Below are 15,042 nucleotides of genomic sequence, written 5' to 3' on the forward strand. Positions count from 1 at the left end.
TCTATCGCTGCACTTTCCCCCTATGCCTTTCTCTGCCCAACATATCAGCCTTTCTGCCACTGCTATGTCCCTACCCCTGTACTCGGTCCTTGCTCCCTGCCCCACTCTCTGTTACTTCACATTGGCCATGCTCCCTGCCCTTTCCCTCTACCACTACACTGCCCTTATCCTACCCTTGTGCTGTCCTAAGCCCTGTAGCCTGCCATAATACCTGTTCACCGTCTCTACCTCTCCCTCTCTCTTTTCTTGTGCCCCCCCCCCCCCAATTAATATTTCACTATCTACTGTACAATTTTGCTCCTGGGTTATTTAGGATTCCCGTCCTAATTAGTATAAAGCTTGGTAACCTACCCATCATCATTAGGGGCTGAGTCTAAGTCACAGTTTAGCAGGGTCTAAGCAGCCTCACCTCATAGCTGAAAGGGAGAGGAGTTGGCCTAACGGCTAGGGCCGTCGACCTCGAATCTGGGTAACTGAGTTAGTCTCGGCAACAACACTGAACATCCTGTGATTCTGGCTAAATCACTTAATCTCCCCGTGCCTAAAAAAAAGCATTGGCATAGCCAATAGGCCTCGCCTTTGGGACCTTATAAATGTTTAGATATGCAACAGTTGATGTTGTTGCACCAAGGATATATCCTGCTGCATAACTAAATACTTATAAGGTCCCAAAGGCGCGAGACCTATTGGCTATGCCAATGCTTTTTATAGTAGCTGTCTTTCATATTGTGCAGTTCAGGGCCTCTCCTCCTTTGCAACAAGTCCAGGGCACTCATACTATAATCCAGATGTTTCTGCCTGTCCAGAATGTCAGTGAGAGCAGCTCTAATTCTTCTTGGCCTGTTAGCCTCATGCCTCTTGCTTGTGCACTTCTCCTGGTGGCGTATAAAAGGTCTGCAATTGGACCTGAAGCCTCAGTGGGCCGAATTTCATCCAGCCTTCTGTTTTCTGAATACATTTTTGTTGGCTTTAGTACTCTGTGCACTTCACCACTGATAACTAATCCTAAAGTGCTTGTGCGCTCCTCCTAAAGCATGGTAAAATTGAACTTCATCTGAATGTCACATTCAATTTACTTGTAAATGCTACTAGTGTCCCTGCAGAGCTCATTGTGCCACTACTAAAGTAGCACTTTAAACATGTCTCAGGCTTGCCATTGCATCCTATTGTGCAGTTTTAAACTGCCATCTGACCTGGTGGTTGACTGTTACAAGAATCAGGGTGGTTGTCTGAGAGGAGCATCCACCTTACTCAACCAATAACCCAATAACTTACAGTACTGCAACCAGTAGGGTGGACTGGTGTCCTGGGTCCTATGCTAGGAGGCTTTGCGTCTTTGGAGCTGGTAGAAATGTCAGGGCAAATCCCTGCCTTTGAACCACCAGGTAGGATCTTTGAAAGGCAGGTGAGCGAGCTTAGCCGGAGGTGCCTGGCAGATCATGAATGGTGGCTGAACTCTGAGCTGGTACATAGGGTCTTCAAACAATAGGGAGAACCCTGGCCAAATGTTTTTGCCACCATTGATAACTCGCTGTATCCTAACTTTTCTGCTTTGGTCTTCCCATAAAGGCGTTTCCTAGTAGATGCATTTCGACTGGCATGGAGCATGGGACTCTTGTATGCCTTCCTGCCCAAGTTCTGAAGAAAATCGGGAACAACCGTGCCCAAGTCATCCTAGTGGCCTTGGATTGAACTAGGAAAGTGTGGTACTCGGAACGTTTGAACTTCTGCCCTCTGATTAGGCTTCCACTTTGGGAGGATCTTCTGTCCCAGCAGCAGGGCAGGTTTCTGCACCTGAAGCTGGGTAATATACACCTCATGCATGGAGATTGTGTGTGAGAAAGTGCCATCTTTCTTGCATGGTATGCCCCCACTTTTTGCTGAATGTACTTTGACTGAGTGTGCCCTGGACTTCTGGCAATCAGGTGCCCAGGGCCTATGTTTCTTCCCTAAAACACAAAAACACAAATTGGCAAACCCTGGCCACATGTCAGCCCCTGGTAAATGATGCCCAGGGCCTTGTGACCAGGGAAGACCTCTAAGGGCTGCAGCACTCATTGTGCCACCCTTAGAGGCCCTGTACCCTTACACACACACACTGCCCTTGCAGGCTGAGTGTCTGGGTACAAGACAAAACAAAGAGTCGACATGGCACACATCCCTGTGTGCCATGCCCACCACCTACACTGCCATGGCATACATCAGCCACCACTCTAGCTGGGTGCCCTATGCCAGTGGTGTGGGTACAGGAGCAGGAGCCCTGTGCCCCTACAGTACCCAGGTCCATTCCTGGGCACTGTGAGTACAGTGCTGCCATTTAAGAGTATATGGTGCTGGGAGCTCGTCAAACACGAACTCCACAGCACCATAATGGCAACACTGAAGACTGAGAAGTTTGGTATCAAACTTCTCAGCACATTAAACCCACACTGATGCCAGTGTGGGATTTAATGTACCAAGCACCCCAGAGGGCATCTTAGAGATGCTAAATCTCCTCCCCCAGGATGGGCAGGAGGAAGCTTCAAAGGCATGCCGCCTCTGTGAGCTTCCCCAGGCCACTGCAACCCCCCACTCTGGCGGGAAGCTTGGCCGGAAACCCCAAATAAGGACAGAGGATGTGCCAGCCTGCCAAACCCACCCCTCAGGTGGGGGAGGCGAGGTGAAGCACATCTCCGGGCTCTCGCCATCTTGAAGATGGGAAGCCCTGCCCAATCAGGACTAGGGTACTGCCCCTCTCCCACAGGAGTGAGGCAGGATAGGGGGTGTGCCCACCCCAGGACAGGGACCCATTGGTCCCTGCCCTTGACCTACCTGTAACGCCCCTAAATCTAGTATTTAGGGGCACCCTGAACCTTCCTTCCCCAGATTCCAGATTCAGAAATCCGAAGAAGAGCTAGAAGAAAGAAGACCTGCCCTGCAGCTGCTAAGAAGAGGAAGACACCAACTGCTTTGTCCCCAGCCCTACCGGCCTGTGGACCCTCGAACCTGCTCCTGCTCCAACCCGGCATCTCTTGTGGCCAGCAACCTCACAAACCCCAGAGGACCTGGCTACCTTGTGACTCTCAACCCCTGGGACTCCCATGAGTAGAGGCTCTACTCAAAATCTACTTCTAATCCCTGGCAGCAGCCCGGAACCTCAAACCCTTCACACTCTGCACCCGCCAAGCCTGGCCTGTGCCGGAGTGAACAAAGACCACGTGGACGACCCCACGGCGACTGTGACCCCGAGTCCGGCACCCAAGGACCTCCCTCAACACTGCTGAAGAAGCCTGCAGCCTCAGAACTAGGTGCCCCCCAACCGCGATCAACAGAGGGTAAGGTTTCCCGACACCAAAAGACACCCTGCACCCGGCGCCCCGCGGACCCCTGTGCCCAATCCCGGGGTACCTACCTATCCTCCAACTACCCAACTTACCTCTCGAAGTGGTGGTGGCACCTGAAGAATCTTCTTCCCCGAGCTTGCAGTCTTTTTCTAAACCGGAAATTTCCCATTGAAATCAATTGAGCGCCCGAAGGCTCAAAAGCACCCTGCACTCAACCGCCCGAGTCGCCCTGGCAGTGCAACCTCTACACCTATCTACTTCCCCACTTGCCTTGAGTAAGTGACCAGGAGCCCAGCTCCCACAGCCGCGTGGCCTGCTAGTTACCAGCCACCAACCAAGGCCCCCCTACCTCTGATAGGATAACATTGGGCCTAACTCTCTCTGCACCCGGCCGCCCTTGTGCCGCTGAGGGTGAACCAACTGTACCTACCTGACCCTGGGAGACCCCTGAGTCTATGCCCAGAATTTTTATATTTTTTATATATAAACTATTGGCCTAGAGTTCAGTTATTGAGTGTGTGAGACCATTTGCTGGCTGAGTGTGTGCAACAAATGCTTTACACTGTCCTCTGATACTGCCTTACTGCTCGACCAAGCTACCACTTTAGAGAGTAAGGTTATATATAACTTTAGCCTCTGCCAAACCTCTGGGGACTGTGGACTCTGCACACCCTGTACCTATTTTGGAACAGTATATACAGAGCCACTTTCTCACATTGAGCTGTGGCTATTGACGACATATGATTTGCCAACCAAAGTTGTGGATGTCATCCTGGCCGCCAGGTGCCCTCCCACAAAGTCTACTTTTGCTGGGCATTGGAGCAAATGTGTGACCTATCGTGGAGTCTGCAGGACAACTCCTTTCATGCCAAGCTTTTTTTTTTTTTTTCTTTTTTTTTGGCTTTAGCCCAGCAAGACCTTGCAGTGGGCACTATTAAGAGGGATTCATCTGTCCTTTTGGCCTTTCTGCATTTACCACACCAACTATACTTGTTTACATCACCTGTTGTGATATGGTTATTTAAAAGTTTAACGCACATGTTTACCTTCCCTCCAAAAGTGTGATGCCACAATGGGACCTTCACTGAGGTCCATACATTTATCGTGTACTTCCTTTGAACTGATGCACAGTTGCTTATAGTGTCTTCTGACCCTAAAGACTGTATTTCTCGTCGTGATCACTTCAGCTCATCTTGTGAGTGAGCTCCAGGCTCTCTCGGTGCAACCACTCTACACCATCTTTTTTCAGACAAACTGGTGCTAAAGTCCTGTACAATTTTCCAGCTCAAAGTCTTAACTCCCTTTCACATTGGGCAATCCATCACCATCTCAACATTCTGTGCTCCACCTCACCCCTCGAAAAAGAAAGAGAAACTACATCGGCTGAATCCCAAAAGAGCTTTAAGCTTTTACATTGATCGCACCAAAGACCATTTGATTATCAAACAGCTTTTATTCGGGTTTCTGTGGCAAAGAAAGGCAAGGCAGTGCAGTAAAGGACTCTGTCAAGTTAGATAGTTCTGTGCATTACGATCTCCTATGCATTTGCCAAAAATCAGCCTCTGGAATGACTAAGGGTCATTCCACCAAGGCTAAAGTTGCCACCAATGTTGGGCATCAGTGCGCACATTCACAAAGCACTACTGTCTTGACAGCTAGTTGTGACAGGAAGGTCACTTAGCTCATTCGGTCCTGCAGAACCTTTTGCTCTGAGCCCACTCTTCCATGGGGCGGTAATGCTTTGGTGTCTATTCTAAAGGTGAGGAATTGCGGTTTAAAGTTTCTTTCTGGTGGATACTCTATCGGCAGATTCCTCACTGCCCTCCTAGCCCCCTGTTTTGAGGAGTGGTCTCTTTTTATCCTCTAAAAAGGACTTAAATTAGCGATCGGCAGACTTGTATCTCCCACTGTTTTGTGCTTCACATTTGAGGATGCGGAAAGAGTCTATCAAGAAATGCATGGTGCTTATATGAGGCTCAGCTCCATCTCTTCAGGACAAAATGGATCAAACCAATGTTTAGCCCTACAGTGGCAACTAGCAGCGCGAGGGAGCATTGCTATGAAAAACATCTAATGGAATGGAGTCTGAAGAATTTTCTAAAGGTGAGGAATCTGCCATTAGTTTGGAAGCTACTTTTGTTTAGCACACACCATGAAAATATAAATAAATATATATATTATATTTGATAAATTCCCCCCGATGTCTTCCTTCCTTGTGTGCTTTTGTGCCCCGTCACTAATACCCCTGTAACTCTGTCGCTCTTGTGCACTGCATGCTCCCTCTTTCCCTAACTAGATTTTACATTTAAAACTCCTCCCCACCCATTCCAAGTTGCTTCCTCCTCCCACCCTCTCCCTGACCTGGATTTCTTTTTACTTTCATTGAACTTGTCATGAGTGATGTACTATATGAGGTCATAAGTGGTGTGTGGTGGGTTCACAAGTTATAGTTAGCTCATATATTTATAACTGGTGAATGTCAGTGCTTTTGCTTTAGTTTAAAATGGTAGGTTTTAAGTGACATTTTCTCCTATGTTCTCACTTCAACCTTTGATTTGGTAATGAATTTCTAAGGTTTTTTCTTTAATGTAAAGAGAGATATTATTACCCGACCGAACTATAACATTACAAAGCCCCCCTCCGGACAAAACCAGGCAATAATAGTGCTCATCTCAATACGAAGGCGTATCATTGCAATTAATGCTGATCCACTGGCTTTGTAAAGGGATGACCACATCCAACCATGTATAAAAGGCAGGCCTATAGGCTTTGTAAAGAGTTGTCCAATATACATTATAATATAAAAGGCAAGCATACTGTTTAGAGGTCACCACATTATATGGCATGTCTATTGGCTTTGCAAAGGGGTGGCCACATCGTTATGCAAGACAAGCCTACTAGCTTTGTCAAGGAGTGACCATGTCAGTATATGAAGTAAAGCCTCTTGGTTTTGTCAGGGCTATTAAATACATGTTAGGGTCTTTCCTTTGCACTTCTCAGGTCACATAATGCAGCCATATCACTATCCATAAGGGGGTTCCTGCAATCCTTGGTTGAAGAGCAAAATCTAAAGCCATGGAAATGCTTGCAAACACCATAAACGTTTTCTGGGGGGGGGGGGGGTCATACTTTATACACCCCAGGAAAAGTAGGGCTACCATTAACTAGTGATTTGTAGAGAGTTGCTGTACTCCCTGCAGCCCCCCACAAAATCTTTGTAACACTTTGGTGGTCCTCCTGCCCAAACCGGGCCACCACAAAGCAGGAAATCATATGCAAATTAGCCCATTAGGGTATTAAGGTGCACTCCTGGCCAGGGGCAGTGAATAATAAATGAGCATCTTCTGCCACTCATTATTCTTTTACATTTTTTCCAATATATTTTATATATTAAAAAAAGAAAAGTTTGCTCAGGACCGGGGGGAGGGGGTCCACCAGGTCCAATACTTGGCTCTGGGCGAAGGGCTGATGCACGCCCCCTCTCTATAGTGTAAAATAAAATGCTCCGAATCCCCAAGGCCCTAGTCCACCCTGGGGTCAGCTCCATTTTAAAGAGAACAAGCATTTACAATGCAACGGTCTCGGCATTGTTAAAGTTAGAGCTATTGGCATTGCTCATGACATTATTTTTGTTTGTTTTTGTTTTTAAAACATGTAAAGAAACGGCATTGTTATTTACATTGTCAATAGCTTAACCAGTGTGTGTGTAGGTGGCTCTGTGTGTGGGTGCAAATGCGATAGGTCTCGCATTTGAGAGTGATTAACCTCTTCAGTGCCCCGCCCTTTCCCCGCCCTGTGCCAGGCCTTTCATTAGCGGGCGGGGTTCATGACGAGATAGTCTCGTCATGGGCACAGCGCAACCGCGCTCCATGACGAGACTATCTCGTCATGGGCACTGAAGGGGTTAAGCTATTGATATTGTAAATAACAATGGCGTTTCTTTAACCCCTTCCATGCCCATGACGGAACGGTTCCGTCATGAGCATCGGTTGAGCTGTGCTCATGACGGAACCGTTCCGTCATGGCCCCGCCCGCGCTCGAACCCTTCAGCACCGCGGGGGAATCCGCGCAGCGCTGAAGGGGTTAAATGTTTTAAAAACAAAAACATAAACAAAAATAATGTCATGAGCAATGCCAATAGCTCTAACTTTACCAATGCCGAGACCATTGCATTGTAAATGCTTGTTTCTCCTTTTTTGTGTAGTGCAGATTGGGAAGATTAAAAAAAATCACAGGGCTTTTTTTTTTTTGGTTTGCGGCTGTCTCTCGCTCTCTCTCTCAATCCCCTCCTCCTGGCTGCAGTTTCCCCTCCCCCTGGATGAACACGACATCGAGAGGGACTGACCACGGCCTGGCATAAACACAAACCACACACTGCTAGAGGAGGAAGAGGAGGAAAAGAGGCGGACCCTGCTTTCTGTGTCAGTTAGAGCGGCATCCAGTGCTCTCTCGCCCCCTCCTCCTTCTTCCATCCCCTCCTGCTTTTTTGCTCCCTTCCAATCTCTGTCCTCCTCCCTCCCCTTCATAAGAGGGAAGGAAAGAGTTTTAATTGAAAAAAGATTAGAGTTTGCAGAGGGTAATTAGTAGTGTCTGTGGGCTTTCTTCGCTGCTTTCTCTTCTTCCCTCGATCAGCACAATTAACATAAAATAGAAACCGAAAGTAGAAAGTCGTCACGCGGGACATTTTTGGTGCGGTGAGGGGTGGGGGCGTATGGTTGCTAAACAAACAAGTGAACCAATGCCACAGTCTAAAGAATGGGTGTTGGGTAAAGTAGGTGCAACGCATTAAACTGAAATACATGTAGCGGTTAAATCTAAATAAATATGCCATGCGGCAATGCGCTTTTGAATATATAAGAAAGGGTGGGAGCAACAGGTGTACTTTTCCTAGAACAAATACAATCAGATTATGGCAGCGGGCAAGGGCAGTCCTGCTATGCGCCAGCAGGCAGCGTGCCCGAGGAAAGCCGCGGACACCTTCTAGCGCTCCTTGCCCCTTCAGGGAGCTTGAGGGATGCTCTGCGTGGGGATGGAACGGACCCCACGCTGATTTAATGGCTCGAGCAGGGGAAAATTGGGCAGGCTACGGCGGCCCCTTACCTCTCGGTCTTTGGTTCCCTTCGTCTTAGCAGTCCCCCTGCTTGCCTTGCAGTCTCCCGTGCTCCATGGCGGCTCAGCTCACACAGGCAGCCGGAGGGCTGGCGGCGCCCCCTCAGCACCGCACTGGCATGCTGCTGCCGTCCGCCTCCTTCTGGAGCACAGTCCCGCTGTCGTTCCCTGTCTCCAGCCCGCAGCCAACGCACGGAGCAGCGGCTCGCCAACGCACGGAGCAGGGGCTCACGGAGAGACGCGCACTTCAGAGGAGGAGGAAGGAGCCGGCGTCACTAGAGGAGGAGTGGGGGCAGAGGAAGGCAAGGGTGAGGGGCCGGAGGAGTGCAGGGATTTTTTGGAACGAGGGAGGGAGCATTTTTGACGCGCACTGCCCATAGAAAATCCTCTTAGTGGAAATCCTCTATTTTTCTGCGCATTGACCCAGGTAAAGGTTTCTTTTGCCGCGCACTGCACGATACAATGCATTCCACGGGACAAGACGATTGCCGACCACCTAAAGAAATCAGTCCCAGCGCCGCCGCTTTTCTCCGAGGTCAAGCAGAAATGCCTCGGAGAAACGCAGCGGCGTTTTCGGATTCGGGGGCGTGTTTTTCTTTCTCTCCTCTTGCCATTGGCTGGAATGTTTACATTCCAGAGGAGAGAAAGAATCGAAAAAACATGCCCCCGAATCGCAAAAAGACGGGGTTCGTTTGGAGCGACAAAGCTCTTCTCCAATGGCTGACCAGCATTTAAGAGGCCAGCCAATGGAGAAGAGGGAAAAAAAGGGGCGGGTTAAAGCCCCACTCCTAAAACATTAAATCTCGCGAGCGAGACTGCGCAAGCGCAGCCTTCGCTAGCCGAGACCTAAAAAGGAGAACACAACCTTTAAAAAAAAAAATATGGACGTGTCTCCATATGTTATTTTCTTCAGGACAGGAGACTGAGTCCTCAACTCCTAAAATGCTACCAAACATCTTTGTTTATGTTGTTGGCAACCAATCAGATCTTTTCTTTTGTTCTGCTGATCCCTAGGTACTGCTGTGGCATGACATTTCTTTAAATCTTGAACTTTCATTTGTCAAGAACTACTGAAGGGATTTACACTAATCCACAAAAAGCATGCTTTCTGGGTAAATATCTATCTGCCAAATGTGCCGTTTTGTCTGTACCTGTATCTCAATTTCCTAAGGGAAGTTACATGGCAAGGATGTGTTTTGGGACTCCCTGTCCCACCCCATTTAACGAAACACCCAAAAAAGGCATTGAGATGGAGGAACCTTTTTCTGAGAGGTTTAGTTTAAGATCCAACAAACTGCCTCAAATTTAATTAACAAACCAAAAAATCAATTTCCTATGGAACCCCGGTCCCACTCGTGAGCAACGAGCGATGGCTCCGATACGCATTGAGTTGTTGCCATACTTTTAATAAAGTACCGCTTTGCAGTAGTGGGAGTCCGTGGCATGCTGTCGGTATGAAGGGAGAACAGCGTTTGTTTTGATTCATTGGGACTCGCCACCCCACTACGGAACGCCGTTGTTTGGAGGCTCGGGTAAGAGCGAACTGTTTACTGTGGGATATATATATATATATATATATATCAGTCCAAAACAAGTTTCTGCTGGGATCCCTGGCCCGTAGTCAGGTGGTGCAGTAAACTGGTGGAACAAAACCGGACATAATACCACACCATGAAGCGCACACTCAGGAGAATTTGCTTAGTGCAGATTTAAAGACCAGTCGTTACGCATTTTGAAAGTAAAACTGTCTTGATCACGCACTTTTACTGTCGAAACGTGTAAACTACTGGTTATTAAATCTGCACTGAGCAACATCTCCTGAGTGTGCGCTTCATTGTGTGATACACACACACACACAACTTCATTGTATGATATACACACATACAAACACACACGACTTCATTGTGTGATATATACACACACAGTCTCTCTCTCCCTCTCAGATCAGTCAATAAGAAAAAACCTTGAAGAGCTGCTGCGTCATCACACTTTTGTTTTCCTCCCAATGATAAATAGCATAAGCAGAAACCATTGTCCCTTTACCAATGCTAGTCAGCATTGCTAAAAAAGCATTGGCAATGCCATTAGAAATGAAAGCAAAGCCTATTGGCTTTGCTATTGCTTGTTTTACTAAGTCACGCCAGTCAATCACATTAACTAAGAGGTTCACATGTCAATAATACTTTATTGAAGAGGAAAGAAAACAAAAAAGGCAACAACAGAATGTTCGGTTTCACGCACAAAAACGTCTGCCAATGAAAAGCTTTGCAAATATGTGGCTGTATTTAGAGTATATAAGAATAGAGCATGCGCAGAATCTGAAGTGTTTTCTTCTCGGAGTGCTCCTCCTGTTTACTATCCCAGAAGGATATTCTCGCTTTTTGGAGGACCTCAGGGATAGAACATGGGCGGTAGGGCTGTGTTAGGCCAAGTCATATGCATGAAAGTCTTGAAATTAAAGTTTTGCTCATTTACCATCCAGATTCTCTCCTCCTCTCTCTAGTGTCGAGATGTAAGAACAAGGGAAGTTGGGATTCAAGAGATCCATCACAAAGTGAGGCCGTACCAGGTGAGTTCCTTCAAGTGACAAGAAGGAAACGTCCTGTAGCATTGCATATACTTGCGTCATAGTTTCTTTATGATATAGTCTTACAGTATTTCCGAGTAACCCAAATTCAAAGTATTCAGAAATTACCAAGTACTGAGAGTTATACAGTTATCATCTGCAATATAATGTAATTAAAAGGAATTAAGTATAGCTTGAAAAGTTAATTTCTATTTTATATTTTGTCAATAAACAACGCAGTTCTGTCTAGCTTCATGATTTTAAAACACATCTTATGTTCACTAGCAACCATAATCTGCATCGGGTAGAACGATGTGACGACAAAAGACCCTATCTTGAGCGATGTGAGGTAAACGCATCTGTAACACTGCACCTGGAATTACCAATAATGAAGAATATGAAAATCCAGGTTAATGGTGTTGCTAGACCATTACAGGTTTATTCACTTGGAAATGGGAAATAACTGTGGGAATCCAATCGTTTGTGCCAGTTTCAGCTTCCTTTCCCTGCACACATTTCACCGGGTTTCTCCCGACGAAATGCACAAAGGGGGGAGGGGGGGGGGGGTTCTTCTCACCAATGCTCTGATCGCACAGAGCGTTTAATTCCTGTTTGACCAAAAGATCCTGTAGAAGGCCAACATAGGTTTCTTCCCTTTCCATAGCTCTTTCTGCTTCCTTGTCCTACCAGAGGGCTGCACGTCTTGCTTCTTTTTCAGGCTTTTGAGCTTGCCATTTTTTGGTTTTGGCAGTGTCCTATCTGGCAGAGCCTCGTTATATATGCTGGTCCCAGGTAGTGCATCATTTAATAAAAAGGTGTCTGTGGGTTGTCGGGCGATTTTCACAGTTTCTTTGACACATTTCCTGGTCGAGATGTGGTACAGACCGATTCACAGCATTCGATTCTCATCTTTGCCAGGCATCACTGTTGACTCAGCCCTTTGCTGGCAGGGACGGACAATTTGATGTGTCCGTGTGACAAAAACAACTTTGCAGAATCTATCAATCAATTTATAATACTTAAGTCATCTAATAAACATACAAAAACATTTCAATTTCTCTTGTTTTCCATCATGATAATCATAATAGCATGTATTACACAAATATATATTCTATATTAAATGTTTCTGATGGATACTTCTAACTGCAATTCTTCATCTGATGGAGCACAGAAGAATATAATCACCCCCCCTGTGTACTGCTCTCGGTTTCTTTCTTTTCACTCTTACTGACGTGGACCCAGACCTCCTTTGCGAAATTGCCTGTTTTTCTGACTTACTGTATTTTCACAGTGGGCTAACTGAAAATGACAAGCTTCAAGCCGTGCTGTGACTGCAAAAAGCCGGTGTCGATCATGGATCCGTACGAGGTGTGTCTTTGGTGCATGGGCACAGGACATAACTTTTAGTTGTGTAACAAGTGCGCCCTCATGCACCCAAAAGTGAATCGAACAGGGAGGCAACATTGTATGTTGCAGGGCACAAAAAAAGTTGCAGCCTTCACGTAAATCCTGCTCAGGATTTGATCCCACCACCCGGCTCCGATTCCGAAGAGATGTGAGGGTGTTAAACACAAGTTGCATCCGACTAGGTCGGCTGTCACTGATCTGACTCCTCAGCTGTTCTGGAAGTTCCCCGAGTTCCCTAGAACATTTTCATGTTTAAAACGTTTTTATTGAGACAAAACAAACCATGGGGGAGGGGGATAGGAGGGCAGGATACATGGAATACAGTCAAAGAAAAAGGGTGCAACTCCAGAGGGTTGGCAATAGGTAGCGCGGTGGGTCAGGGGGAAAAACACAGTAAATGAAAGCTAGAAATACAAGCTGTGGAATCCCCGCACGCGTATCCGACACCCCAAATCTAAGCAATAAAACCCCCCCCATCAACACCTCAACAGAACACAATCCCCCCCCTCCCATCCCCCATCCTCCCAGTAACGAAACAACAACACTCCCCCCCCCCCCCCCCCGTCCTATGGTCCCGCATCAGAGTAATCCTAACCAGGAAGCCCCGCACCCCCCCCCCCCTCCCCGGGGGGTCCCCGTCTCACATGTAAGCTAGTCCGCCGGGGTCACCGGCGGCGTCAGCCTGAGAAGCCTAAGATACCTCGGGCAGGTGAGCTCCCGGAATTCCGTGGACAGCAGCGCTAGAAAGGGTTGCCATAGCTCTCCAAATTGGTCTATCTCCCCCGCAACCGTAAGCGACAGCTTCTCCATCCCCAGCACATGCCAGAGCCTATGCAACCAACCGGTGATGGAGGGGACGGTGGTTGTGCGCCAGTGGATTAGAATGTTCTGAACCGCAGACCCCAGCGCGATTGCGATCTGCCTACCCCTACGGGACTTCAGTGGGTACATTAGGTCATTGGGGAGGCCCAACAGGACATACGCCGGGAGTCGCGGCAGCTCTATCCCAAAGTGCTTATCCACCTCGTCCAAGACTTCCTTCCAGTAGGCGGTCAGCACTGGGCAATCCCAAAGAATGTGTGTAAGGGTACCTTCCTGCCCGCAGCTCCGCCAGCACCCCCTGTCAGTGTGTTTATGCATTTCATACAGTCTCTCCGGGGTGTAGTACCAGTATGTGGACACCTTAGTAAAGGTCTCCGTAAGGCCCGTGTGATATGCAGAGTGCCGCGCCCGATACGCAATTTTGTCCCATTCCTTGTGGCTGAGTGTCCTACCCAATTCCCTGTGCCAACGCTCCCTCCCCGGGTTGTAGTAGTGAAACGGCGGGGGTTGTAGGTATTTGTACAGGTCGGTGATCAGTTTAGCGTCGGAGGTCCGAGTAGCCAACCACCTCTCATACGGTGTAATTGGACGGGCGGCGGTGGCACGCACCTGGGGCTGGAGGGCCCAATGCCGAACTTGCATGTAGCGCAATCTGTCCAGCTCCGTCAGGCCGAACTCCTGGCGGAGTTGCTGAAAAGGAACCGCTCCTTCCGGGCCATAGATCTGGAAGAGTGCCCTGCAGCCCGCCTGCACCCAGTGGGAGAAAACCCCCGGCTCCATCCCTGGGGAGAAGTCCGGGTTGCCCGCAATGGGAGTGAGCGGCGAAGGGAAGGTGGTAAGGCCCCGGGCCTCACAGACCGCGTCCCACACACGCAGGGGGACCCGCGTAACAAAGGAAGCGTAAAGATTAGGGGGGCGATGCGCGCGGCGCAGGAATGGAACCTCTTGTAAGGTGCGGCCCGCCACTGCCTGGTCTTGGAAGAGCCAATGTTTGTCGGACTCCCACCTGCTCCACTCCACCAGATAGCGGAGCTGTGCCGCCTGAAAGTACTTACGGAGGTCCGGAATGCCGAGCCCCCCCGCTTCCGGAGCAAGCGTGGAGAGGACCCTCTTCATGCGTGGCCTGCGGCCCTGCCAGACAAAGCGGGAGATGTCAGCCTGCATTTGTCGTATCCAGCCCACCGGGGGTTGGAGCGGAAGGGCCCGGAAAAGATATAGTATCTGGGGCAACACCGTCATCTTGACCGCCGCGATTCGCCCCAGCCAGGACAGCAGGCCTTTGTTCCAGCGGCCAAGCTCATCCTTGATCTTCCTGCTGAGGGAGGCATAATTGGCCGTAACCATCTCCGGTAATGTAGGCGCCAGCAGAATCCCCAGATACGGCACCGTGGACGAGGACCACTGCATGGGGAAGAGCCGCTGAAGATCCCTCCTGGTTTCCGCAGCCAGGGACACGTCTAATGCCATCGACTTGCTCATATTCATTTTGAAGCCGGCCACCCCCGCAAAGGCGTCCAGCTCTCGGAGGCAAGCAGGCAGCGACCTCCTAGGGTCGTCCAAAGTCAGCAGGACATCATCCGCGTAGAGACTGACGGTGTGGACGTACTGGCCCATCCGGACCCCGACAGCATCCGGATTATTACGAATCCTCTGAGCAAACGGCTCCATGTAGAGGGCAAACAAGAGCGGCGAAAGAGGGCAGCCCTGCCGCGTGCCGCGCTCGATGGCAAAGCCACCGGAACTACACCCGTTGACCCGCACCGACGCTGAAGGATGCTTATAGCAGTTAAATACCATGGTGCGGAACTTATCGCC

The 15,042-nt window shown here is 48.8% G+C and overlaps 1 protein-coding gene across 1 annotated transcript in view; it reads left to right on the forward strand.

Annotated features, from left to right (window-relative positions):
• ELP3 (elongator acetyltransferase complex subunit 3) overlaps positions 1 to 15,042 on the forward strand; it is a 797,912-nt gene that overhangs the window by 516,527 nt on the left and 266,343 nt on the right. The window contains exon 12 of the mRNA XM_085613064.1: positions 10,936 to 11,001. Within this exon, the coding sequence (XP_085469190.1) occupies positions 10,936 to 11,001 (66 nt within the window). The remainder of the gene's footprint in view (positions 1 to 10,935; positions 11,002 to 15,042) is intronic.

This window comes from Triturus cristatus, chromosome 6, assembly GCF_964204655.1.
Source record: "Triturus cristatus chromosome 6, aTriCri1.1, whole genome shotgun sequence".
NCBI classification, from domain to species: Eukaryota; Metazoa; Chordata; class Amphibia; order Caudata; family Salamandridae; genus Triturus; species Triturus cristatus.